At 38.3% G+C, this 25,946-nt stretch overlaps 1 protein-coding gene across 7 annotated transcripts in view; it reads left to right on the top strand.

The window, feature by feature from the left end:
- The window catches only part of NSD3 (nuclear receptor binding SET domain protein 3), a 113,211-nt gene that overhangs the window by 37,518 nt on the left and 49,747 nt on the right, over nucleotides 1-25,946 (top strand). For all 7 annotated transcript variants that reach the window (XM_054498608.2, XM_054498606.2, XM_054498604.2 and 4 more), the window contains exons 3-8: nucleotides 7,234-7,305; nucleotides 8,372-8,534; nucleotides 13,948-14,102; nucleotides 15,643-16,158; nucleotides 18,657-18,783; nucleotides 24,345-24,445. In XM_054498608.2, coding sequence (XP_054354583.1) covers nucleotides 7,234-7,305; nucleotides 8,372-8,534; nucleotides 13,948-14,102; nucleotides 15,643-16,158; nucleotides 18,657-18,783; nucleotides 24,345-24,445 — 1,134 coding nt within the window. The remainder of the gene's footprint in view (nucleotides 1-7,233; nucleotides 7,306-8,371; nucleotides 8,535-13,947; nucleotides 14,103-15,642; nucleotides 16,159-18,656; nucleotides 18,784-24,344; nucleotides 24,446-25,946) is intronic.

The following is a 25,946-nucleotide window of genomic DNA, read 5'->3' as shown; positions in this document are numbered from 1 at the left end:
GCCCATGCTGGAGTGCAGTGGTGCAATGTTGGCTCACCACAACCTCCACCTCCAGGGTTCAAGCAATTCTCCTGCCTCAGCCTCCCGAGTAGCTGGGATTACAGGCATACCACCACGCCTGGCTAATTTTGTTTGTTTGTTTGTTTGTTTTAGTAGAGACAGGGTCATGTTGGTCAGGCTGGTCTCGAACTCCCGACCTCAGGTGATTCGCCTGCCTCGGCCTCCCAAAGTGCTGGGATTATAGGCGTGAGCCACTGCGCCTGGCCCAAATGTTTAGATTTTAATTTAAGGGTTTTAATTCATTTTCCCTTTTATTGAATCATGATGAGCAAAATTTACTATTTGATTGTTTAGGATCTTACAATAGCTTGGGATAAAGGAATATCAAGTTGACCAAAAGTATAGCTGGAGAAAGTGGCATTGACTGCCTGGAATATTACTGGGAGCATTGCCTGAAAGTCGAGTCTTGGGGGGAAATCCAGGTTTTTTTCTTGTTCGTTCTCTCTCTCTCTCCCTCTCTCCCTGTCTCCTTCTCTCCCCACTCCCCTCGCTGCCCCATTCCTCCCTCTTTCCATCCTACCCCCTTGTCCCTTCTCTCTTCCATTCCTTCCTTCTTCTCTTCCTTCTTCTCTGCCTCTCTCCTCTCTCTCTCTCCCTCTCCCTGCTTCTCTCTTCCCTTCCTTCAAAGAAGTAAAGAGGTAAGTTCTTGTTAATTGAATTTTGATTAATTGGAATTGTATCACACACGGGGGCAGTTGTAGAAGTTGTAGTCCATTCTGACCACAGATCTTCAAAGCCAGAGCTCCCACGGCTCTTGCCTATCGTTAATGTCATGCTTTTGCTAAGCTAGAGATGTGTATAAATTAATGTTTCACAACTGCATATGTTTTTAAATTAGATTTCCTTAACTTGAACAACATCTACAGTGCTTCCTTCAGGACAGTTGTTTTAAGTGTTTTAATAGTCAATACCATATGCCTACTGGTTGTCCATAGGGGTCCCAGCCCTTGGTGTTTAGCATTGTAGAGAACTGAGAAGTGAAAGGGAAGCCCAAAGAAGCGTCCACTGACTTCACTGGACAGCTTCCCTCCCCCAGATGCCTCAGGGAAACATAATGAAAAATGTATTCCTGGAGAAAAAGTCTGATATAAATCTCCTGGAGCTGGATTTGCTTTTATATAGATTTTTTCTTTTACTTTACTTTGTTGTTGTTGTTCCTTAAAAGCTCACTCATAGGTTCATAGGTTCTTTTTTGAGCAAACAAAATCTCATATAGTTGAGTTCCATGTTTAAGTCTGGGCATGGTGGCTCAATCTGTAATACCAGCACTTTGGGAGGCCGAGGTGGGTGGATCACTTAAGGTAAGGAGTTCAAGACCAGCCTGGCCAACATGGTGAAACCCCATCTCTACTAAAAATATTTAAAAATTGGCCGGGCGTGGTGATGTGTACCTGTAATCCCAACTATTCGGGAGGCCGAGGCACAGGAATTCGTTGAACCTGGGAGGTGGAGATTGCAGTGAGCCAAGATCGTGCCACTGCACTCCAGCCTGGGTGACAGAATGAGACTCTGTCTGAAAAACAAACAAATAAAAAAACACAACACCTTAAGATTTCACCTGCTACTTTTTTTCTTAGTACTTGATGTGTAAGTATTTCCCCCTAATTCTAAGCTGTTTGGCCTTCTGAAGAGTGGCTGTTACTTGGAACAGCCTAAGTATATCTTCTCAACAATGAAAATGTGTCCAAACATCTAGGCAGCAGGAGACCTGAGCTCACTACTGAAATTGTATATTTTAAAAATCTGCATGAGCTGTTTTTCCTCCCACCAAATCAGAAACATGTGGCTGTGTTTCTGCATGTCTTCCTCCTTGGCAGGTGGAATGCCTCAGGCATGTGAGCGCAGGCCCTATTATTCAAACAGTCACTGGTCTCCTATCAGCACTTGAGTGGGCTAATCCACTAAGGCAGTCTCATTAACCCTTAGTTTGCCATATCTCCTTATAAAAAGCAGAGTGGCTGGGTCAATCCCATGAACACTAAGGTAGCAGGTTTGGTTCTCTAGTCTCAGAGTATTAGGCCTTAAAATTCTTAGAAACTCTTTATATGCAAAATGTTCTTTATTGTACACATTTTTTATTTAACTTTATGTATTTATTTTTGAGACAGAATCTCACTCTGTTGCCCAGGGTAGAGTGCAGTGGTGCAATCTCGGCTCACTGCAACCTCTGCCTCCAGGATTCAAGCCATTATCCTGCCTCAGCCTCCTCAGTAGCTAGGATTACAGGTGTGTGCCACCATGCCTGGCTAGTTTTTGTATTTTTAGTAGAGATGGGGTTTCGTTATGTTGGCCAGGCTAGTCGCGAACCCCTGACCTTAGGGTGATCCACCCACCTTGGCCTCCCAAACTGCTTGGATTACAGGTGTGAGCCACTGCACCTGGCCCACACTTTTTATTTTTAAGGTTACAAACTTAAGTCATTCAGAAAGTAAAATAAAAATGCACAATTTATTACCTTTAAAATTTTCTTTCCAACTTTAATGTTGACATTAGTTTTTTGTTCTTTTAGGGACTATGATTTTACTCAATGTTTTTGAAATTTATATAAGTAATATTATTAAGGCTTTGAAATTCTGACAGATTTGATGTGTATTACTAATCTTTTTTTTTTTTGAGGCAGAGTCTCTGTCACCCAGGCTGGAGTACAGTGGCACAATCTCAGCTCACTGCAACCTCTTGCCTCCTGGGTTCAGGCGATTCCTATGCCTCAGCCCCCCAGGTAGCTGGGATTACAGGTGTGTATCACCACACTCAGCTTATTTTTTTGTGTATTTTTAGTAGAGACGGGATTTCACCATGTTGGCCAGGCTGATCTTGAACTCTTGACCTCAAGTGATCCGCCCACCTCAGCTTCCCAAAGCTCTGGGATTACAGGCGTGAGCCACGGCACCTGGCCTGTAGTATACTCATCTTAATGAATGTCTTGGGTTTTAATAAAAGTAATAGGCTGAAGGCCGCGGTGGCTCACAGTGGCTCACGGCTGTAATCACAACACTTTGGGAGGCCGAGGCGGGCGGATCACAAGGTCAGGAGATCGAGACCTCCTGGCCAACACGGTGAAACTCCATCTCTACTAAAAATACAACCGGGCATGGTGGCGCGTGCCTGTAATCCCAGCTACTTGGGAGGCTGAGGCAGGAGAATCGCTTGAACCTGGGAGGCAGAGGTTGTAGTGAGCTGAGATCGTGCCACTGCACTCCAGCCTGGCAACAGAGCAAGACTCTGTCTCAAAAAATAAAAAATAAAAGTACTAGGCTAAAATTTGTAAAGGAATATTTAGGATAATGTAATTTATTTTAGCCACTCTTAACATAATTTTTAGGTGTTCTTATGTGGAGTCAATTAAAAATGTAAAAAAGTGGTATATACCCACAAAATCATAATTTTAAAATTAAGATGAATTGAACATTAAGGAGAGCTAACTCACTGTCATCTTTTTCTCTGATGTTTTCTCTTCCTGACAAAGCAATGGAATTAGTACCCAAAGAGTGTATCTCTGTCCCTACTTAATTTTAATGTCTTAAACTTGTCTCTGTCTCTGAATGCCTACCAGGTATATCTGTTTTGCTCACGCACATTTTATAATAGATACTCCCTCTCTATTATTGCAGCATCCTTACTTGAATTCTTTTTCTTCTCTTACTTATATAGTCTTGAAAGCTTAGAATAAATCCTCTTGGGCATCCTTCGCTCCCTAGCCACTTATTTCTTTTAAAATGACTGTGTAAAAAACTTTAATTCTTTGAAAGTGATTTTGATGGTGTTTCAAACCAGCCTGAAGGAAACACCAACAATCTGGAACATAGCAAAAAATTTAAAAAGATAAGACATTTGAATTATAAGGTTTGGAAGGAAGTCCTTTTTTTTTTTTTTTGGAGACAGGATCTCACTCTATCACCCAGGCTGGAGTGCAGTGATGTGATCATAGCTCACACAGCCTCAAACTCCTGGGCTCAAGCAATCCTCCCACCTTAGCCTCCCGAGTAGCTGGGAGTATATAGGTACACATCACTATGCCTGGCTCTTTTTTTTGTAGAGATGAGGTCTCGCCATGTTGCCCAAGCTGTTCTTGAGTTCCTAGGCTCAAGTGATCCACCTGCCCCAGCCTCTCCAAGTCCTGGGATTATAGGTGTGAGCCACTGTGCACAGCTGGTACCGTTTTTAACCTCAGGTATCTCACACATGCTACTCCTTCCTCCTGGAATGTTCTTTCCTCCATGTTTACTAAGCTAATTCTTCGTCCTTTGATTCTTAGATTGTAATTTCTTTTCTTTTCTTTTTTGAGACAGAGTCTCGCTCTGTCACCCAGGTTACAGTCCAGTGGCGCAATCTCAGCTCAGTGCAATCTCTGCCTCCCAGGTTCAAGCAGTTCTTCTGCCTCAGCCTCCTGAGTAGCTGGGATTATAGGCACCTACCACCGTGCCTGGCTAATTTTTCTATTTTTTAATAGAGACGGGGTTTCACCATCTTGGCAAGGCTGGTCTCGAACTCCTGACCACATGATTTACCCGCCTTGGCCTCCCAAAGTGCTGGGATTACAGGTGTGAGCCACCATGCCTGGCAGATTGTAATTTATTTTCTTAGAGAGGCTTTTCCTGACCTTCATATCTGAAAATACATATACACTTACACACATTATTTATCTTTCTCTTCCTAGCACTTACTTTTTTTGTTTGTTGTTGTTGTTTTAAGAGACGGGGTTTCGCTCCATCACCCAGGCTGGAGTGTAATCATAGCCCATTGAAGCCTTGAACTCTGAGGCATAAGCGATTCTCCTGCCTCAGCCCCTCAGAGTAGTTGGGACTACAGGCATTTGTTGTTTTTAGGTACTGGATCTCACTGTGTTGCCCAGGCTGGTCTTGAACTCTTGGCCTCAAGAGATCATTCCACCTTGGCCTCCCAAAGTACTGACAGGTGTGAGCCACACCATGCCGAGCCATAGCACTTACTTTTTAACTGGATGTTTGTGTTTCTGTTTTTTAATGTCAGTCTCTCCTGCCCAGCTGTAAACTCCTTGGGGTCGGGAATCACATCTGTTTGTTTCACTATTATATAGCCTATATAGCTTCTAGAACTGGGCCTGGAATGTCCTAGGCACTGTGAAGTAAATGATTGATACTTGGGTTTGGGGACATTAGTCTGGCTTATAGAACATATCATTTTCCTAAAACTTAAAAACATTTTTAGGCCAGGTGCGATGGCTCACACCTGTAATCCCAGCACTTCGGGAGGCCAAGGCAAGTGGATCACCTGAGGTTAAGAGTTCAAGACCAGCCTGGCCAACATGGCAAAACCCTGTCTCTACTAAAAATACAAAAATTAGCTGGGTGTGGTGGTGCGGGTCTGTATTCCCAGCTTCTCAGGAGGCTGAAGGAGGAGAACCACTTGAACCTGGGAGGCAGAGGTTGCAATGAGCGGAGATCGTGCCACCACACTCCATCCTAGGCAACAGCAGAGCAAGACTCTGTCTCAAAAAAACAAAAACCTTTTTATACTTTTTTTAATTTAATAAAACTTTGTTTTCACAACAGCGTCTTTAAATGTTTTGAAATAATAGAATGAGAATTTTAAGTAGCTTTTAGAATTAATCATATTCTTTTAGTGGAGTTAAGACCTACTTTAATGGCTATACCCTCTTTTTAAGCCATCTAAATTAAATTCTGTTCTCTAACAAGTAACATATTTTAAAAATCTTTTAAATTGTAGAAGTAATTTGGTTTTTTGTTTTTACAGAAAAGACAAATAATAAAAAGGTATAGAATATCTTCTTTCACCATTTCCCTCATGTCATTCCCAGAAGATAATTACTGGTATCAATTTTGTTTACATTGTACCAAATATTTTCAAGGCATGTATAGATTACATATTTTTAAATAAAAAGTTGGAAGATATTGGTAGACATGCAGATTACTGACATGAAATAATACTGTAGTTATCATTCCTCAGCTTAGATTTTCTTGTTTTGCATATTTCTATAGAATAAATTTCTACAATGTGATTGCTAGATTGAAGAGTGTACATATCTTGAATTTTGATAGCTACTTCCAGATTGCCTCCCTAAAGGGTTTTAGAAACTTCTTTCTTTTTTGTTTTGTTTTGGTTTTTTTTTTTGAGACGGAGTCTTGCTCTGTCACCAGGCTGGAGTGCAGTGGCATGATCTTGGCTCACTGCAACCCCCGCCTCCCAGGTTCAGCGATCCTCCTGCCCCAGCCTCCTGAGTAGCTGGGACTACAGGCGCACACCACCACACCCAGCTAATTTTTAGTGTTTTTGGTAGAGACAGGGTTTCACCATGTTGGCCAGGATGGTCTCAATTTCTTGATCTCGTGATCCGCCTGCCTCGGCCCATCTAGATTATGTCTAATACTTAGCTCTTGTAAGTAGCAATGGTATGCATATCTTCATACTTATCCATATTTTTTACATCTCTCAGTGCTTTTCAAATATACATTCTTAGAAGTAGATTTGCAAAGTCAGAGTCTGAAAATTTAATGCTTTTCATGTATATAACCAAATTGCTCTCCAGAAAAGTTTCAAGTTACATCTTACTAGTAATCTTAGAGTGCCCATTTTTTCTAGAATCTAAGCATTAAAAAGAAAATTACCAGTTTATTTAGAAATTAAGTGGTTTTTTTTTTTTTTGGACGGAGTCTCACTCTGTCGCCCAGGCTGGAGTGCAGTGGCACAATCTCGGCTTACTGCAACCTCTGCCTTCTGGGTTCAAGTGATTCTCCTGCCTCAGCCTCCCAAGTAGCTGGGACTACAAGCATGCGCCACCATGCCCGGCTATATTTTTAATTTTTAGTAGAGATGGGGTTTTACCATTCTTGCCAGGCTGGTCTTGTACTCCTGACCTTGTGATCCGCCTGCCTTAGCTTCCCAAAGTGCTGGGATTACAGGCATGAGCTACCGCACCTGACCTAGAAATTAAGTTTTAAAAGTAACAAAAGAAGAAAAAGGAGATAAAGCTATGATATGGGGTGGAAAATGAATGTTGAGACAGCATTAGGTACTGAGTAAGTTGTATTCTTACTTCTTACATTGTTCAGTTAATAAATGCCCTTTATTCTCTTTATTTAGTTTTCTTTGATTCTTTTTATGTATGTCACTGTTTTTTGTTTGTTTGTTTATTTAATGCCATTTTATTCTACTTACCTATACCTTTTCACCTAGAGACCAAATGAGAGGGTTGACACTGTATCAGAAAAACCAAGGGAAGAACCAGTACTAAAAGAGGAAGCCCCAGTAAGTTGTTTTACTGAATACTGTCTAACCAAATATGGTAGAAGAAGGTGAAACACAGTGATTGAATTGCAACACAATTGTATTGGTACTACGCTTCTTAATTTCAGAAATTATATTGAAATAAATCTTGGAGTTGGTTTGATAGGTGGATATTTTCAGTGAATTATTTTCCTTTTCAAAACTATGACCTGTTTTTTTTTTTCAATTGATCATGTGTATTTTTTTTTTTTTTTTGAAATGGAGTCTCGCTCTGTTGCCCAGGCTGGAGTTCAGTGGCACGATCTCGACTCACTGCAACCTCTGCCTCCCAAGTTCAAGCGATTGTCCTGCCTCAGCTTCCCGAATAGCTGGGATGACAGGCACGTGCCACCATGCCCAGCTAATTTTTGTATCTTTAGTAGAGACGGGGTTTCACTGTGTTGGCCAGGCTGGTCTCGATCTCCTGACCTCGTGATCTGCCTGCCTCACCCTCCCAAAGTGCTGGGATTACAGGCGTGAGCCACTGCACCTAGCCGATCATGTGTATACTTAACATGCCTTGTTAATAATTTGGCAACAGAAACCATCAATCCTATCTTCAGTATTTGGGGTGGGGATTATTAATATTTTTCCTCCTTCCCTTCTGCTAGTTTTAGATAGGAGGCATCAGAGAAAAGTAAAATTGAAGATAAATTTACATTGTTAGCACTTTTAATGTACTTTATACATTGTTTCTTTTTTTGAATTTCTGATGTTTTTTGACCCTTTCCTGTATCAAAGTATAATTGAAGATAAAATTACATTGGTAGCATTTTTAATGTACTTTATACCTAGTTTCTTTTTTTGAATTTCTGATGTTTTTTGACCCTTTCCTGTATCAAAGTATAATTGAAGATAAAATTACATTGGTAGCATTTTTAATGTACTTTATACCTAGTTTCTTTTTTTGAATTTCTGATGTTTTTTGACCCTTTCCTGTATCAAAGTATAACTGAAGATAAAATTACATTGTTAGCATTTTTAATGTACTTTATACATAGTTTCTTTTTTTTAATTTCTGATGAAGTTTTTTGACCCTTTCCTGTAGGTTCAGCCAATGCTATCTTCTGTTCCAACAACGGAAGCGTCCACTGGTGTTAAGTTTCAGGTTGGCGATCTTGTGTGGTCCAAGGTGGGAACCTATCCTTGGTGGCCTTGTATGGTTTCAAGTGATCCCCAGCTTGAGGTTCATACCAAAATTAACACAAGAGGTAAGAAAAGGCATAAACAGATACTGAATAAAAGGTTGGAAATAAAAGTGACTTTTAAATGTTGTATGTGAATATAAGAATACACACGTAATATATAATCTGATACAAAAATGTGCATATCTGTATCAGTTTTGTGGATTTTTTTTTTTCTTTTTTTTTTTGAGACGGAGTTTTTGCTCTGTTGCCCAGGCTGGAGTGCAATGGCGCAATCTCAGCTCACTGCAACCTCTGCCTCCTGGGTTCAAGTGATTCTCCTGCCTCGGCCTCTGGAGTAGCTGGGATTACAGGCACCCGCCACCATTCCTGGTTAGTTTTTGTATTTTTAATACAGATGAGGTTTCACCATGTTAGCCAGGATGGTCTTGAACTCTTGAACTCAAGGGATGCACCTGCCTCGGCCTCCCAAAGTGGTAGGATTACAGGTGTGAGCCACTGCGCCCGGCCTCTGTATCAGTTTTTAAAACCAGTGAAATACTGATAGTCATTTTAAATTGCAGAGTGCTTCTATGGCTAATGCAGTCCTTGTTTCCCTTATGACACCCTACATTTGCTTATAATTTGCTTACACTTGCTTTTTTTAAAGACCTTAATCTGACTGAAAATATGACCTCATATTTCCTAAAGAAAGCATATAGACAAGCGATCAGATGTTTTATATGAGCTTAATAAGCATTTGGGCCAAGCCTTCTTTGAACATTTTTATTTCATCGTTGACTGCTATGGATAGTAATTTTTTTACCCAGACAAGTACTTTTCATCCTGGCAAATTTTGCAGGATGCTTTTTTTTCCTCTACACTCCATTCTTGAATCTGTAAATTTACTGGGGCATCCTTGTAAATTTGATATGACATGTAGCCTGAAGGTTGCTATATAATATAGAATCCTACCTTAGGAGTGTTAATAAAAATTAAGAAAGACAATTCTAACTTTTCTCTACTCCTTTTCTGGGATTTGACCAAAGAATGATATGGAGTAGATTGCTGAGATTCTAGCATTTGAAATGAACTTGCTTAGTAGCCAAAGAAAGGTTTGAGCTTGGAACTTACTTCTGGGTGTTAACTTTGTGAATTGACTCTTGTCATGTGTAGAGTTCCTCATTGTCTGTGACAAGTTTGTGCCTGTTTCTTTTTCTTGTACTTTAAACCATCTGTCTTGGTCCTTGTTCACTCTTCTGAGGGGAAAAAGTATCTCTTTATGTCTGGCAAGGCACATTTGTGATAGGATCAGCCATATCTGTGATTCTTGTGCTGCATAACCAAGAATCTCTCCCAGTATAGAAGGCCATCTGGCTCGACCATTTTTCGTCTTGTCAATGTGACCTGCTGATTAAAGGTTAGGAGACGGGATGTGTCAGTGAGGCAGAAGTGAAAAGCCAACATTGTTGGGTGTCTGCTTTAGTGCAAGGTCCTGTGTTCAGTAGTTCTCTTATATATTTTCTTATACAATCCTCATAGCAGCAACACAATGAAGTAGGTACTATTATTATCCCATATTTTAAATAGGTAAACAGAATCTCAAAGAAATCTTAATTTCATAACCTCTCCTCCTAAACACTGCATTATATTACAGGGAAAGCAGTTAAATTCACCCAGTCATCATTTACAGAGGTTGGAGGAGGCAGTCTTATTATAGTTCCTTCATTTATATAAGAAGGGTATTGGACTAGTCGTCTCTGAAGTACCCTACCCCTCTAATAATCTATGGTTATATGAGTGGGAAAAGAAAAGACAAGGATTTTCCAAGAAGACCATGCTTTCTTAAATAAAACAATTCATGTCCACATCTGGGCCTCCAGAACTCTCTAAGAAGTTACATCATGTCAGAACTCTGGATCTTCACTTCTCTCCCCTGAGGAAAGCATACTGTTGAGATTATATAAAGAGTTTCATATTCAATTACTTTATGAAAACCTGCAGATTTCAGCTTTTTTCAAGATACAAATGAAAGCACAATTTATGTCTCATCTGTATTTCAAAGGAAGTATTTACATTTAGTTTTATTAATTAACCTAATCTCAGCTGGGCAAGGTGCCTCATGCCTGTAATCCCAGCACTTTGGGAGGCCAAGGTGGGTGGATCACCTGAGGTTAGGAGTTCAAGACCAGCCTGGCCAATATGGTGAAACCCCACATCTACTGAAAATACAAAAATTAGCCAGGCATTTTGGTGCATGCCTCTAAGTTCTCACTCAGGTGACTGAGACAAGAGAATCACTTGAATTCAGGAGGTGGAGGTTGCGGTTGCAGTGAGCCGAGATCCACCACTTCACTCCAGTCTGGGTGACAGAGTGAGATTTGGTCTCAAAAAAAAAAAAAAAAAAAAAAATCTAGCCTGGTACCCCCTAGGCAGTTTCCTACTTTAGTGCTGGAAAAACCGATTTTGTTTATATTACTACCAGAAGTCTGAAATTTTAGGTTAAGAAATGCATGTATTTTAACCTATATATTTTAATAAAAATTTAAATTGTTCTATTTTTCTATAGTAGTTTTAAAAACTTTATTGAAATATAATTCTCATATCATAAAATTCACCTGTTTTTTTTTTTGTTTGTTTGTTTTTGAGATGGATTGTTGCCCAGGCTGTTGTTGCCCAGGCTGGAGTGCAGTAGCTATCTCAGCTTACTGCAACCTCCGCCTTCCAGTTTCAAGCGATTCTCCTGCCTCAGCCTCCCGAGTAACTGAGATTACAGGCACCCACCACCACGCCGGCTAATTTTTTTTTTTTTTTTTTTGTATTTTTAGTAGAAATGGGGTTTCACTATGTTGGCCAGGCTGGTCTCAAACTCCTGACCTTGTGATCTGCCCACCTCGGCCTCCCAAAGTGCTGGGATTAAAGGCGTGAGCCACTGCTCCTGGCCAATTCACCCTTTTAAAATATACAATTCATTGATTTAAAAATCTGTACATTCACAGAGTTATGCAACCATCACCACAATCTATTTTAGAACATGTTCATCAACCCCAAAAAATCCTGTATCCATTAGCAGTCACCCTCATTCCTACCCGCTAAGCAGCCAGTAACTACTTTCTGTCTCTGTAGACTTACCTATTCATCTGGCTTCATTCACTTACCATAATGTTTTTGAGGTTCATCCATGTTTTAGCATGGTATCAGTGCTTTATTCCTTTTTATTGCCAAATAATATTCCATTTATGGCTATATAGTATAGTTTTAAATGCAGTAGTTTTCTGACAGTTTTTCTGAAAACCAAAAAACACAGCCTAAAATTTTTGTTAATTATGTTCCACACATGATGCCTATTAAGCATTTTATGCTGATCATTATTTTTTTAATAGCACATATACTGCATGTATACATGGGAGATACCCGGAGAAATGAGTGAATCTCCTGTGTTGCTTTCTATCTAAGCAACTTTGTAAAATTTGTCTTAATCATATATAGTAATCACTGGTTTCCATATTGTTATTAGTCAGTGTTTTTATTAGATTCTTGGCATTGGAAAATGTACTTAACAGTTTTTCACACATAAAGATGTAATAATTATTTGTAAGAGCATGTTGAAAGATGTTTGGATCACAATTCTATTTTAAGTTGTATTTTATTATTTAGGACTCATTAAAAATTTAGCTCTTCAGTCAGAGACAGATGTGCTTGTTTCTTGACTTTTCAGGTCTGTAGCTTCTTATTTCAGTCTTATTTCTTAGTTTTCCAGGTATCAGGAAACAAAGTACTAACAAATAGGCAAAATGTTTGTCTTGTTTCCTCTCTAGTAAATGATTTAATGGGGGAAGAAGTTGAAAATACAGATTAAAGTGAAATTGTGTTATCTATAAATTTCAGCTTTTATGTTAAGTCCTTTGGGATTATCTGTTTATATCTGAAGAAATAACTCTGATGTTTGGAAGCATTATGTACTATGTTTTTTTAATCTGAATACCTGTACCCACTACCCTGTCCTTGAAATTCACTTATTAATTTAGGTTATATTTCTATTTTTCTCCCAAAAAACCCTTTGGATTTCAGATAAATTTTCTTTGACTAATTATAATTAGATTTGTGCTTGGGTCTTTATTCTCAGATGAGATGATAGGGAAATCTGAGTCCGCTGTTGCCTTTTTCTTCCTAATTACTTTGGGTTCTCTGAAAAGATCAGTTCCTGCATTTCTCCATTGACCTAATACTTTTTCTCTAGAACAGTATTTTTCAGACTATTTTTGGCAAAAGATCAGTTTTTTTTTACTTTTTTCAAATGTCTAGCCTACTATGGACTAATACCTCTGTAAAATACAACCAAAGTGAATTATTTAAAAAAAAAGAATGCCCTTCCCCTGAAAAAACACCTAGTGCAAGATTCTTGATCATGTGTCTAGATATCATAACAATGTCAAATTGCTGTCAGAGCTTCTCAATGCTTACTCAACTTCTGTACTTACTTTGTCACAGACTGGCTTGTTTGTCAAACCAATTTCAGAGTAGCATTGCCCTTAATCAGCAGTTCTCAGATGTTGTGGTCCCAGGACCCCTTTTACTCCTAAAACTTGAGGACTCGAAAAGGCTTTTGTTTACGTGGGTTATAGCTAATGTTATTTAAATTTAGAAATTAAAGCTGAGATGCAGGTACAGTGGCTCACGCCTGTAATTCTAACACTTTGGGAGGCTGAGGCAAGAGGATTGCTTGAGCCCAGGAGTTCAAGACCAGCCTGGGCAACATAGCAAGACCCCATCTCAGTTTAAAGAAAAAAAGAAATTAAAGCTGAGAAAATTTCAAAATATTTATTAATTTATTTAAAAATAAGAACCTATCATAGGCTGGGGCCAGTGGCTCATGCCTGTAATCTCAGCACTTTGGGAGGCTGAGGCAGGAGGGTCACTTCAGGCCAAGCGTTTGAGACCAGCCTGGGCAACATAGTAAGACTCCCATCTCTACAAAAAAAGCAACAAAAAAATTTATTAATTAACTGAGCATGATGGCATATGCCTGTGGTCTTACCTGCTCAAGAGGCTAAGGCACAGGATTGCCTGAGCCCAGGAGTTTGAGGCTGCAGTGAGCTAAGATCATGCCACTGCAGTCCGGCCTGGGCCATAGAGTGAGACCATGTCTCTAACAACAAGAACTCCTTACATGCTATCATTAATTACATTTTTATGAAAAATGACTATTTTGTTAAAAAGTTAATGAGAAGAATGTTGTTTTGTTTTGTTTTGTTTTGAGACAAGAGTCTTGCTCTGTCACCCAGGCTGGAGTGCAGTGGTGCAATCAATTACTTGTGGTGATTTTTACAGTAGCTATTAGTTCTATAACTGGTGGGTATTGGAACATATCTTTGGACCATCCAAACATACAAGTTTTAGTGGGAGTAATACTGAGGAACTTGGGTTAGATTCCCATTTTTGGCAAAGTAGATGTGAATGCTTATGTTCTGAAATGGTTAATAAGAATTTTTACTTACAGGTGCCCGAGAATATCATGTCCAGTTTTTTAGCAACCAGCCAGAGAGGGCGTGGGTTCATGAAAAACGGGTACGGGAGTATAAAGGTCATAAACAGTATGAAGAATTACTGGCTGAGGCAACCAAACAAGCCAGCAATCACTCTGAGAAACAAAAGGTAACTAACATGTTAATATTATTTACCTAGTATGGTTTTTAAAGAACTTAATAATTTAGAAGAATTTTTCATACTTGAATTCAGATAATTATTAGAATCCTTTTTTTAAACCCCTTTCAGCTGTTTTAATCATAATGGTAAATGACTAATAAGTTTGTAAGTACAGCAATGAGTTTTATATGTCATATAAACAACGTATAGTACTATTAAAAACTTTAGCTACCTGCTTAATATTGGATTCTATTGTGAGTTTCATTAATGTGCATAAGTGTACCAGATGCTAGTGAAATGTGGATTTTTGCCAGGGGTTTTTACTCTTTTTTCTATTTCAGCATGTTTCCATAATTTCTTTTCATTCTTGTTTAACAAAATTGTTTTATGAAAGTAAAGTTTTAAAAATATTTAGTGAGTGCCTATTGTGAAACAGGGATGCTTTTAAGCATTTTACGTATATTAACTCACTTATTATTCATAACAACCTATATGAGGTAGATACTATTATTTCCCCTTTTTACAGATGAAGAAATTGAGGCACAGAAAGCTTATGTAACTGGTTCAACCGAGATCACACATGTGATGGAATCAGGAAATATATTTGATGTGGTGGTAGATATTTTAGGATTTTGACATGAACTCTTGGTAATCTGGTTAAGATTTTAAACTCAACTAATTTTAGTGTGGGTCTCTTATGATTCAGAAGTTTGTCATTTTTTACACTTGAAAAATTAATTTTATCACAGATAATTTTGATTAATTTTATGAGACTTACATTTTACAGATTTATATATCAGTATTTGACATATACTATCTCATAGTTTTATTAACTAATTTCTGGCTACATCAGTCTAGCCACCTGGATAATTCCTAATTGCTCTGGCCATCTCACACATCTTTATTCAAAGTATTTTTACCCCTCTTGCCAATCCAAAGCCTTCTGATCAACTCTGGACCTAGAGACCTATGGAAACTATAATTCAGGTCTACCTTTTTTCTCATCCATGCCTGTTCTCCTTTGTCTTGTTAATTTTCATTTGTTCCTTGAGGCTCTGTCCTTTCACTTCATTCTGTCCCTGCATGCATTGTGGTTCAAACTCTGCCAGTAGCTTTGTTGTGATCTCTGTAGCACCCCTGACTTGCCCTCTGCCCTTGATATGGGAGAGAATTGGGAGTTTCAGGGTATCATTTTTAATGTTAGTGTTTTATTAGCCACTGAAAATAACCATTTCTGTAATCATTGTTCTCTTTTCCCTCATTATCACTAGCTTTTTATGTATATGAGAGGAGAAGGATGTCTCCCTCTTGGGGTCCTTGTCCAGCAGAGTGATCAGCAAAGGAAGGATATAAAAGAGAGTAGATCCTCATGTTATCGAATATCTATTTATCAGAATTATGGAGACAGAACATTCCACTTGTTTGACCAAAGAACCTGAAGATATTTATGTAGACCTGAAAAGATAACAGGATCACATGGGAAATACATATCAATTTTAATGTACCTATTAGAGTAAAGCATGTCTGATAATCTCTATCTTTTTTAAAGATTCGGAAACCCCGACCTCAGAGAGAACGTGCTCAGTGGGATATTGGCATTGCCCATGCAGAGAAAGCACTGAAAATGACTCGAGAAGAAAGAATAGAACAGTATACTTTTATCTATATTGATAAACAGCCTGAAGAGGCTTTATCCCAAGCAAAAAAGAATGTTGCCTCCAAAACCGAAGTTAAAAAAACCCGACGACCAAGATCTGTGCTGAATACTCAGCCAGAACAGACCAATGCAGGGGAGGTGGCCTCCTCACTCTCAAGTACTGAAATTCGGAGACATAGCCAGAGGCGGCACACAAGTGCGGAAGAGGAAGAGCCACCTCCTGTTAAAATAGCCTGGAAAACTGCGGCAGCAAGGAAATCCTTACCAGCTTCCATTACGATGCACAAAGGGAGCCTGGATTTGCAGAAGTGTAACATGTCTCCAGTTGTGAAAATTGAACAAGTGTTTGCTCTTCAGAATGCTACAGGGGATGGGAAATTTATCGATCAATTTGTTTATTCAACAAAGGTACCTCTTTTTTTTGTGGAGTTTTTTGGGGGTTGGTATTTTAAAAGTGGTCAACCTTGGCATTTAAAACAATGACCTTGGCATAATTTAAATACCCTTTCTACCCACTGAATTTGAAACATACAGTCATTGTACTCTGTGGGCAAAAAAGACAGGCAAAAAGGCTATGTTTTTCTTCTTTTTTTCCCCCTTCTTTTGTGATTTTCCCATCTGTAGTAGATTAGTCTTGAGCTGTGCAGCCAAAATTGAGCTTAGCTCCCTAAAGTCATGGAAAAAAACTGGGCACTTTGCCTGTTTCTAGTTTGTGTAGTTAGCTTTTCTTAGTTGCAAAGTATACTTCTTATTAAAATCATTTTTGTCAATTATATGAATTAACCTTTGTTATAAAAACCACTGTATTAGTTGTACCTGCTGACCTGTTTGGTTCCACCAGCAATTTTGTTAGATTCTTATGGGCTTGGGATATCTAACTGCCTTTCAGAGAATCCCAGAACTGTGTTTGTTCTGTAACAATTAGCTGTGGCAATAACTTGGGTAATGGGGTAAAAACAGCCTCTACAAACTGTGTGCCTTCATCAGTTTGTCCTGGGCCTCCATTTAGGGCACTTATACTTTAGCTTGAAGACTTTAAAACTCTTCCATAATATTGGTAGGTATTTATTCCATGTACCTCTTCACTACCATCCCATCCCATCCCACTGTGTTGAGTTTGTGATTTTGATTTAGTTGCATTTCATTCATGTGTATTAAAGAATTCTATGCTTATTTTTTTCCTAATATAGTCATATGCAGATTAATTAGTTAAACACAGGTATGCTTAATTAGTAATACATCTTCCTAGAGAAATGTCAAGGGTGCTCTTTTAACCTGGTCTGCCCATAGGTTCAGCTGACTTCAGTTAAGGCCAAGCTACCTGCAAAAACTTGAATTGCAGTCCCCACTTGATTCTCTTGATAGCAAATGAATATTTTTCATTTTTCAAATAGCAAATGAGTATGTTGCATCTTTTTTGAGTACAGATTGGCTTTATTCTTGGAGCTAGTTTTACTGCTTCTGATGCACAAGTCAAACTTTGTCACTACCACCCCAAAGAATGCTATTTAAAGGAAATTCAAGATAAAACTGATCTTTTCAAAATGAAGGCTCTCTATATATTTATATTTATTTTTTTCCTTTTTGAGAGATGAGGTCTCACTCTGTGGCCCAGGTTGGAGTGCAGTGGTCAGTCATAGCTCACTGCAGCCCCAAGGGATCTTCTGCCTTGGCCTTCCAAAGCACTGAGATTACAGTCATGAGCCACTGTGCCAGACCTTTTAAAAATTTTTTGTAGAGACAGGGTCTCACTATGGTGCCCAGGCAGGTCTTGAACTCCTGGCCTCTAGCTGTTCTCCTGCCTCAGTCTCCCAAAGTGTTGAGATTACAGGCAGGAGCCACAGTGCCTGGCCAAAAAAATACATATATGTTTATAAATCACTTCTTTACTTCTATTCCATTGCATTAAAAATACCTAAAAGGAGACCTAAGTTAATTATACCTGCCTTCTTTCTGCTTTGGATTACTTATTGGGTCACATTTTGGTCACCATGAGTGACATATTTCTGTATCTAGGGATATTCTTGTCTCAAGACATATTGGCATTTTTTTCTGTGTAATAGAGCACTTTACCAAATGAAAATGACTAGAGTTCTCTTACTGTGATATGTATAAAGACCAGAAAATATTTTGTTTTTATAGAAAATTGAGTGATACAGGTGTATTTTTTAGTGACATTTATCACCTAGACTTAGACAAATACTCTACCTCACGTGATCTTATTGTGCATTTTAAAATGTATCTTGGAATTAGCTGGGCATGGTAGCACATGACTGTAGACCCAGCTACTCGGGAGGCTGAGGCAGGAGAATTACTTGAACCTGCGAGGCAGAGGTTGCAGTGAGCCAAGATCATGCCACTGCACTCCAGCCCGGGTGACAGAGCCAGATTCCATCTTAAAAAAACTTTTTTTTGGCCGGGTGCAGTGGCTAACGCCTGTAATCCCAGCACTTTGGGAGGCCAAGGTGGGCAGATCACCTGAGGTCAAGAGTTCGAGACCAGCCTGGCCAACATGGTGAAACCTCATCTCTACTAAAAATACAAAAAAATTACCAAGGCATGGTGGCACGCATCTGTATTCCCAGGTACTCGGGGAGGCTGAGGCAGGAGAATCACTTGAACCCAGGTGGTGGAGGTTGCAGTGAGCCAAGATCACACCATGCACTCCAGCCTGGGCGACAGAGGGAGACTTCTCAAAAAAAAAAAATTGTTTTTAATTTTTAAAAAAAGTATCTTGATCACTTAATCAAATTGTTCTGATAAAGGCTAAGATAACTTAATTGCAATCAAAGACCATATAAAATTTAAGCAAATTATGATCATTTTAAGCCATCTTTATAAGCCCATGATGCCACTTGCCTGGTAATCACCTGTTTTGTTGTTTTTTCTTTTGCCTTATTTTAAAGGGAATTGGTAACAAAACAGAAATAAGTGTCAGGGGGCAAGACAGGCTTATAATTTCTACACCAAACCAGAGAAATGAAAAGCCAACGCAGAGTGTATCATCTCCTGAAGCAACATCTGGTTCTACAGGTTGGTATGAGTGAAGAATATATATAGGTCCATTTTGAGAAATCCTTGTTCTATTCTGCTATAATGTGGTAGCTGTGTTTCTAAGAAACTCTTAGTTATCAAAAGTAAATTATATTTAAAAATCAAAATATAAAAGCAGTTATTTTAATAGGAAAGAATGGGTTAGGGGCTAGAGAACTTTATTCATAGCAAGTTATTTTTTGTACAAGAATTAAAATAATAGGGTTCTATAATTAACAGTGTATAGCTATAAAAATCTATATGTATCTGAGTAAATACACCATCGATTATCTCTCTTTGCATAATAACAGCTTTACTTTTCCCACTCTGTTAGCACACACATACCATTTCCTCCTTTACCCCTGTTGGAAACAAACTGGCTGATGCCAAAGCTCTTGTCATTATTCCTAGGTGTGCTAGATACTAGTAGCTGAGGGGCCTAGAGCCTAATTGTCCTAATGTAACCTGTTTTCTGATTAGCAGACACCATGAATTGAAAATCAAGCCATGTTATTCTTGCTTAAAGGAGAAGTGACTGTATTCAGTAAGACTGTGCCTTTGGAATGTTCAACTTTTTTTTCTGAGACAGAGTCTCTCTCTGCCACTCAGGCTGGAGTGCAGTGGCTCAATCTCGGTTCACTGCAACCTCCACCTCCCAGGTTCAAGCGATTCTCCTGCCTCAGCCTCCTGAGTAGCTGGGATTACAGGGGCATGCCAACACACCCAGCTACTTCTTGTATTTTTAGTAGAGACAAAGTTTCACCATGTTGGCCAGGCTATTCTCCAACTCCTGACCTTGTGATCTGCCTGCCTCAGCCTCCCAAAGTGCTGGGATTACAGGCGTGAGCCACCACGTCTGGCCTTTTTTTTTTTGAGACAGGGTCTCACTCTGTCATGCAGAATGGAGTACAATGGTGCGTACGATCATGGCTCACTGCAGGCTCGACCTCCCAGGCTCAGGTGATCCTCTCACCTCAGCCTCCTAGGTAGCTGGGACCACAGGCGTGCACCATGATACCTGGCTAAGTTTTTGTATTTTTTGCCATGTTGCCCAGGCTGGTCTCGAACCCCTGGATTCAAGCGATCTACCTGCCTTGGCCTCCCAATGTGCTGGGATTATAGGCGTGAGCCATTGCACCCAGCCAACATAATTTTTTTGAGACTAACTTACTAAGGATTTTAGAGTTTTAATTGAATGTCTGGTGAGTTTGGTTTATGTAACAGTATTATATCAGTAGTAGTATTTCTGTAATACTGCTTGCTTCATATAGCCATCAAGAAAAGAGTTAAGTATTAACTAGCTTGTTCATTTGGAATCTTAGTTTAAGAGAAAGGAGTTTCATTTTGTTCTTTAAAAATTTGTTTTGAAGCTAAGAAGCGACTATAGTAGAAAAAAAAAGTTAAACTATTTTCTGAACATACTTATAGACCCATATATGGGTTTTTTTGTTTGTTTTCCCACACTGACCAGCTGGGTGTCCTATGATTCAATTTGATTCTCACACTATCTCCCTGGTGTTAGAGTCCAATCCCTCAGGTTAAGGGCTCAACCCTATGAGACTGCCCCCACTTCAGATGTCAGTTGCAAGTCTGGGGCTTCAGAACTTCTGACTGACCAGCTATAAATTGGAGGTTCTCATGACCCCCTTCTTGGGTTTAGTCATTTGCTAGAGCAGCTCACAGAACTCAGACAAGCCCTTTCTTTACATTTACTGGTTCATGATAAAGGATATGGCAAAGGATACAGATGAACAGCCAGATGGAAGAGATGCACAGGGCAAGGTATATGGAAAGGGCTGTAGAGCTTCCATGCCCTCTCTGGCCATGCCACCCTACAGGCACCTTCATGTGTTCAGCAACCTGGAATTTCTCCAAACCCTGTAGCTCAGGGATTTTTATGGAGGCTTATCATGTAGGCATGATCAATTATTAACTCAGTCTTCAGTCCCACTCCCCTTCTCGGAAGATGGGGAGTGGAGCTTAAAGCATCTAATCATAGCTTGGTTTTTCTAGTGACCAGCCCCCAACTAGGAACCCACCAAGAGTTGCCTCTTTAGAGCAAAAAACACTTATATTACGCAGGAAATTCCAAGTAGGAGCTCTGTGCCAGGAACCAGGGGCAGAGATCAAATATGTGTTTCTTATCATATCACAATATCACAGTGACCAAGTAATTTTCTGGATGGATCAAAGTCTTAAGACCTGAAGTGGTAATCTTGAATCAGTAGTAACTCAGGCAAACCTGTGACTGAGTGGCATAAAGTGTAAATATTTTTGTAAGGGAAATTTAAATAAGATTCTAATTATTATAATAGCAAAGTAAAAACAATCACTGTTCACAAAAGTACTTGGGCTAGCTTTCTTAAAAAGAAAATAATGGGAGCTGCAGGACAGGGAGAGGTAATGCCAGTGGAGATGGGGCACATGTTGGATGGGGCATTTTAAACAGCCTTTTTCAATATGGAATTGGGAAGGAAAGTTGAGTTAAAGAAAGGAGGGAGTGAATAGCAAAGTCCAGTACTACATTTGCAACTTGTATCATTTCAAAATACTTTATAAAAAGATGAACTTACAATGTCAAAAGAATGAGTAGATGGACTGAGAAGATTTCACATTAGCCATAATTGAGACTGTTCCCTTCTTTGAATATTAAAAGAATCTTTTGGCCTCCACTTTCCATAATTAGGTATGTCAGTTTTGTTACCTCTTTACACTAAATGATTAGTAATTTGTCTGAATTTAAATGGGATACCTAGGAGGATCTTTATTTGAAATCAGCGGTTTCCTAAGGAGAAAGTAAATTCTTCCTGTATTAGACTGATCTTAACTCAAATATTATGGTTTTATTTTGGATGGAGCTTGTTTTTCTTCCTCCTCTCAAAATTACTGAACTTTTTTTTTTTTGAGACAGGGTCTTGCACCCAAGTTGAAGTGCAGTGGTGTGATCATAGCTCACTGTAACCTTAAACTCCTGGACTCCAGAGATCCTCCTATCTCAGCCTGCTGGAGTAGCTGAGACTACCAGTGCCTGCCACCATGCTAATTTATTTTATTTTTATTAAATTTATTTTTATTTTATTTTTGTAGAGATGGGGGTCTCACCTTGTTCCCCAGGCTGGTCTCGAACTCCTGGGCTCAAACGATCCTCCTGTCTTGCCCTCCTGAAGTGTTGGGATTACAGGCATGAGTCGCTGTGCCCAGCCTGAACATTTTCTTTTTATATAGTATTTTCATTGTAAGATTTAATTTCTGCTATGAATATTTCCTTTTTTTCTTTTTTAAGTGGAAGGTTATACTTCTTTGTATCTGGAAAAAGGCAGTGTTGTTTTTTGCTTAAGCAGGAACATAGAATTTAGGTTGTAAATTAAGATTGAAAATTTAATTTAGGGCCGGGCATGGTGGCTCACACCTGTAATCCCAGCAGTTTGGGAGGCCAAGGCAGGCGGATCACAAGGTCAGGAGTTTGAGACCAGCCTGGCCAACATGGTGAAACCCCGTCTCTACAAAGGTACAAAAAAAAAAATTAGCTGGGCATGGTGGCGCGCGCATGTAATCCCAGCTACTCAGGAGGCTGAGGCAGGAGAATCGTTTGAACCCTGGAGGCGGAGGTTGCGGTGAGCCAAGATCGCGCCATTGCACTCCAGCCTGGGTGACAGGGAGAGACTCCGTCTCAAAAAAGAAAAGAAAAAAAACTTAATTTAGGGACTGGTGCTCTAAAGCTTTGAGCTTGTTTGAAGTTTGGTTAACAGCTGTGGTTGATAAGCATACCTTGTCTTTTTAAGTGACCATTTTGCTTTTTGTGAAAATAACTTCAGTAGTGGAAAAGTCAAAATAGAGACTTGTTCACCCTTCAGAAACCAATTGCATCATCTCAGCTGGTGTTAACGGCTTAAGGAAATTATTGAGCCTTTTCTTAGTAAATTTCAGGGATATATAAAATGTTTGGCACTGTCACATTTTTGTCGTTTGAAGAACTGTACTTGTATTCACACTAGATTTCAAAGTTATTTTCCAAACCCAGAAATGCTCACCTCCTCTTTCTTAGAACATGAACATAATACTCTTCAATGGTTTTAAATGTATATGTTCTTTGGGTAACTTTCAGAATAATTTTAAGAAATCATGTTGCTTTATCCTCTATAAGACAGTAAACCAAATCTCATCTGCTCTTCATGGTGTGATTATATTACCCTCAATACAAGTAAATATTTTTTTGTTTGTTTTTAAGCAATTCCATTTTCATTTTTGCCCTTCCTAGTAGTACTTGAATAATGACACTTTAATACTAAAGTATGGATCTCTGGGATCCTCAAGTTGGTCTGGGAGGGTAGCATATCTGTTGTCTTAGTAAACCTTTTCATCAGTGTAAGGAGAAGAGTGAGAGTAAAGAAAGGAGCCAACACCTTTATTTGTGATTACTATGAATCGATTAACCACAGCTCCAAAACAATATATTATTATCAAACTACCCGCTCCTTCCCAAAAACAAAACAAAGTAGTGGGATCCTTAATTTTGGCTTTGAACTAAAGTGAGGGAAGTCATTTATACATAGCCAAGAGCAATGAAACCAGAAATATAGAGGTTATATGAAAGGCTTTATAGATAGAGCTTCTATCTGATTTTATAGGTCTTAGTGGCTTCTTCCTATGGCAAGCGAGAGGTGATTATGATTTAGGAAGGAATATGTAGGTGGTCCAGGCACTGAAAACATGGAGAACAGCTGCACTGCAGGTATCATTCCTCCTCAGGCTCACAGAATGAAATCATTCCTGACAGTGTTCTTTCAAGTTGTGTTCTTCAATTTCAGTTTTATCCTTTCCAAAAATGGGGTCCATGTGAGTTTTCTTCAATTTGCTTTTAAAGAATTGTACTCTTTAAAAATCTTAATAGTTTGTTTTACCATTTAACATGAAAAAGCTTGATAATTTGTTTCAACTAGTTTTCCACGACTAATTATTTCCAAAGTATAAAAGATCCCTTGATAGTCAAATTAATGATTAGGTTTTGGTCACATTTTTTGCCTTCCCTGCTTTTCCTGCTTTGTTATTAATAACAATAGCAAAACTTATATAAGTGCAACAAGCACTGCTAACCATTTTATGTATAGAATTAATTAAACTCATTTGTTAAAATACAGACTGTGTGACACTGATTGAATTTTGAACCAATAATTTGTAACATCAGGTGGATAATAAAGTTATTTTTATGCATCCTTCAGTCCCTTCATTCCCTAATTATATTTACCTAAAGATGTTTATGTGCCTTTAAAACTAAACTATGTGTCTGCTGTTTTAGTTTGACTTTTTAATTTTTAAAAAACCAATCCCCCTTTATTTGTATAATTTAGGACCCTTTGTGAATCCCAGTCTCAGCTCATCAGCCTTTACAATTGGATCTGTTAAATAATTTATATGTTCCTGAATGTTTAGCAGTTTTTAATGATTTTAATTAAAATTCCAAAAGTAATGAGTAAGAAAAGCAAGGAATTTGGTCATATCTTAATTACATAGATGTCAAAGTATCCTTAAGTGAGTTTTTGTGTGTTTAAATCATTTCTTAGGCTCAGTAGAAAAGAAGCAGCAGAGAAGATCAATTAGAACTCGTTCTGAATCAGAGAAATCCACTGAGGTTGTGCCAAAGAAGAAGATCAAAAAGGAGCAGGTTGGCTTCCTACATGTAGAGAGTTAAAACATTGTATTTGTAAATGTTGTGACTTACATTCCTGTCTTAAAAGAAAGAGAAACTTTCCCCCACACTGAGTTTCCTTTCTGGACTATCTTACGCTTCTGTCCTGGTGGGTTCCAGTACTCAGTTTTAATACAGCCATCCCTGTGATTCTGCTTCAAGCATTTTCACAGAAAACAGGCTTCAGGAGATGGGAAGCCAGTGGTGCAAGACTTAAAAAATCCTTCACATTTATTTAGAAGTTTCTGTTATCAGCAAAATGATTTCATGTTTTTATGATTTTTATTTGGAACCATCATTGAGTTCCTTTTTTTTTTTAAGTTTGATTTTTGGTTTAAGCTGCTGGTATGTATTGTTTTTTATTTTTTAAACAAATCAGTTTAATTTATATTCTTATATTTAAGAAGCAGATATTCATAGATGATCTGTTTTTTCTGTTAATATCGCAGATTTTTTGGAATGTTATTTTCCCAGTGGAATATTCGCCTGATATCAGGTTGTCAGATAAATAATATTTAGGTAAAAAAAGGTGTGTGGAGGGGTTGCATTTTGACTGAAGTGTATTAAACCAGTATAATCAATGTAGTAAGATACATTTAAATCACCTTTTCAAATAAAATTTTAGAAGCCATTCTTCTTTAAATTAAACTCACAATCAGATTTTTTTCTTAATTTTTTTAGTGAAAGAATATCCATTCTTACAGCCTAAACACCTGCTAGTAAACAAAACAAATTCTGAATAGAATTAGTTCCAATAAGTTTTAAATTTTTTAAACCATTTAATATGGAAGAATGTGAGCTTTTCTATTTAAAATATTTCCTTCATGATTTTAAACTTCCAAATTTAAAAGCTAACTTTGTGGGTGCTCTGTGGTATCACCAAGCAAGTGAAACAGTTTTTCCAGAATATTTAACTAAAATTTAAATAGTATACTAATTTGTCATTCATTTATCATATTAACTTTCATATTTCATACTTAGGAAATTATATTCCAAAAAATCTTTCTAAGCTCTTGAAAATCTATAGTATTCATTACCAAAATGAAGTTGTGATTTTGCCAGCTGGTTCCCAAATTCAGTCTGTGACCAGTCAGTTTAAAACTAATAAGCAGAATGAGTACAAAAAGTGGGACAAATTGTTAATGCCACTGTGTTATAGTTAGTAGTAGAACAATACCAGTGATTGTTTAGAAGATTTTATATTTGTATTACTAATTGTATCTTATAAAAGCGTTTCTGTTGTATGTTTTTTTACCTGTTGTAAAAAAAATAAAAATTTTTTTAAAAAGCTTAGAACAATCCTTAAATATTTACAAAATGTGTTTCAACATTCATATTTCACCACATCTTAAAGAAACATGAAATTCAATTTATAGCTTAAACAGGAACTCCTCCAAACAGCCTCCTTTCTCTAATTCCAATGGTTCAATCCTCAAATTACCACGTGTTTTACATATACATTGGCAGAATAACTTCT

The sequence above is a fragment of the Pongo pygmaeus genome, chromosome 7 (genome assembly GCF_028885625.2).
Source record: "Pongo pygmaeus isolate AG05252 chromosome 7, NHGRI_mPonPyg2-v2.0_pri, whole genome shotgun sequence".
Taxonomy (NCBI): domain Eukaryota; kingdom Metazoa; phylum Chordata; class Mammalia; order Primates; family Hominidae; genus Pongo; species Pongo pygmaeus.
Note: the sequence above shows the minus strand (reverse complement) of the source record. Positions and strands in the feature narration are given on the sequence as shown.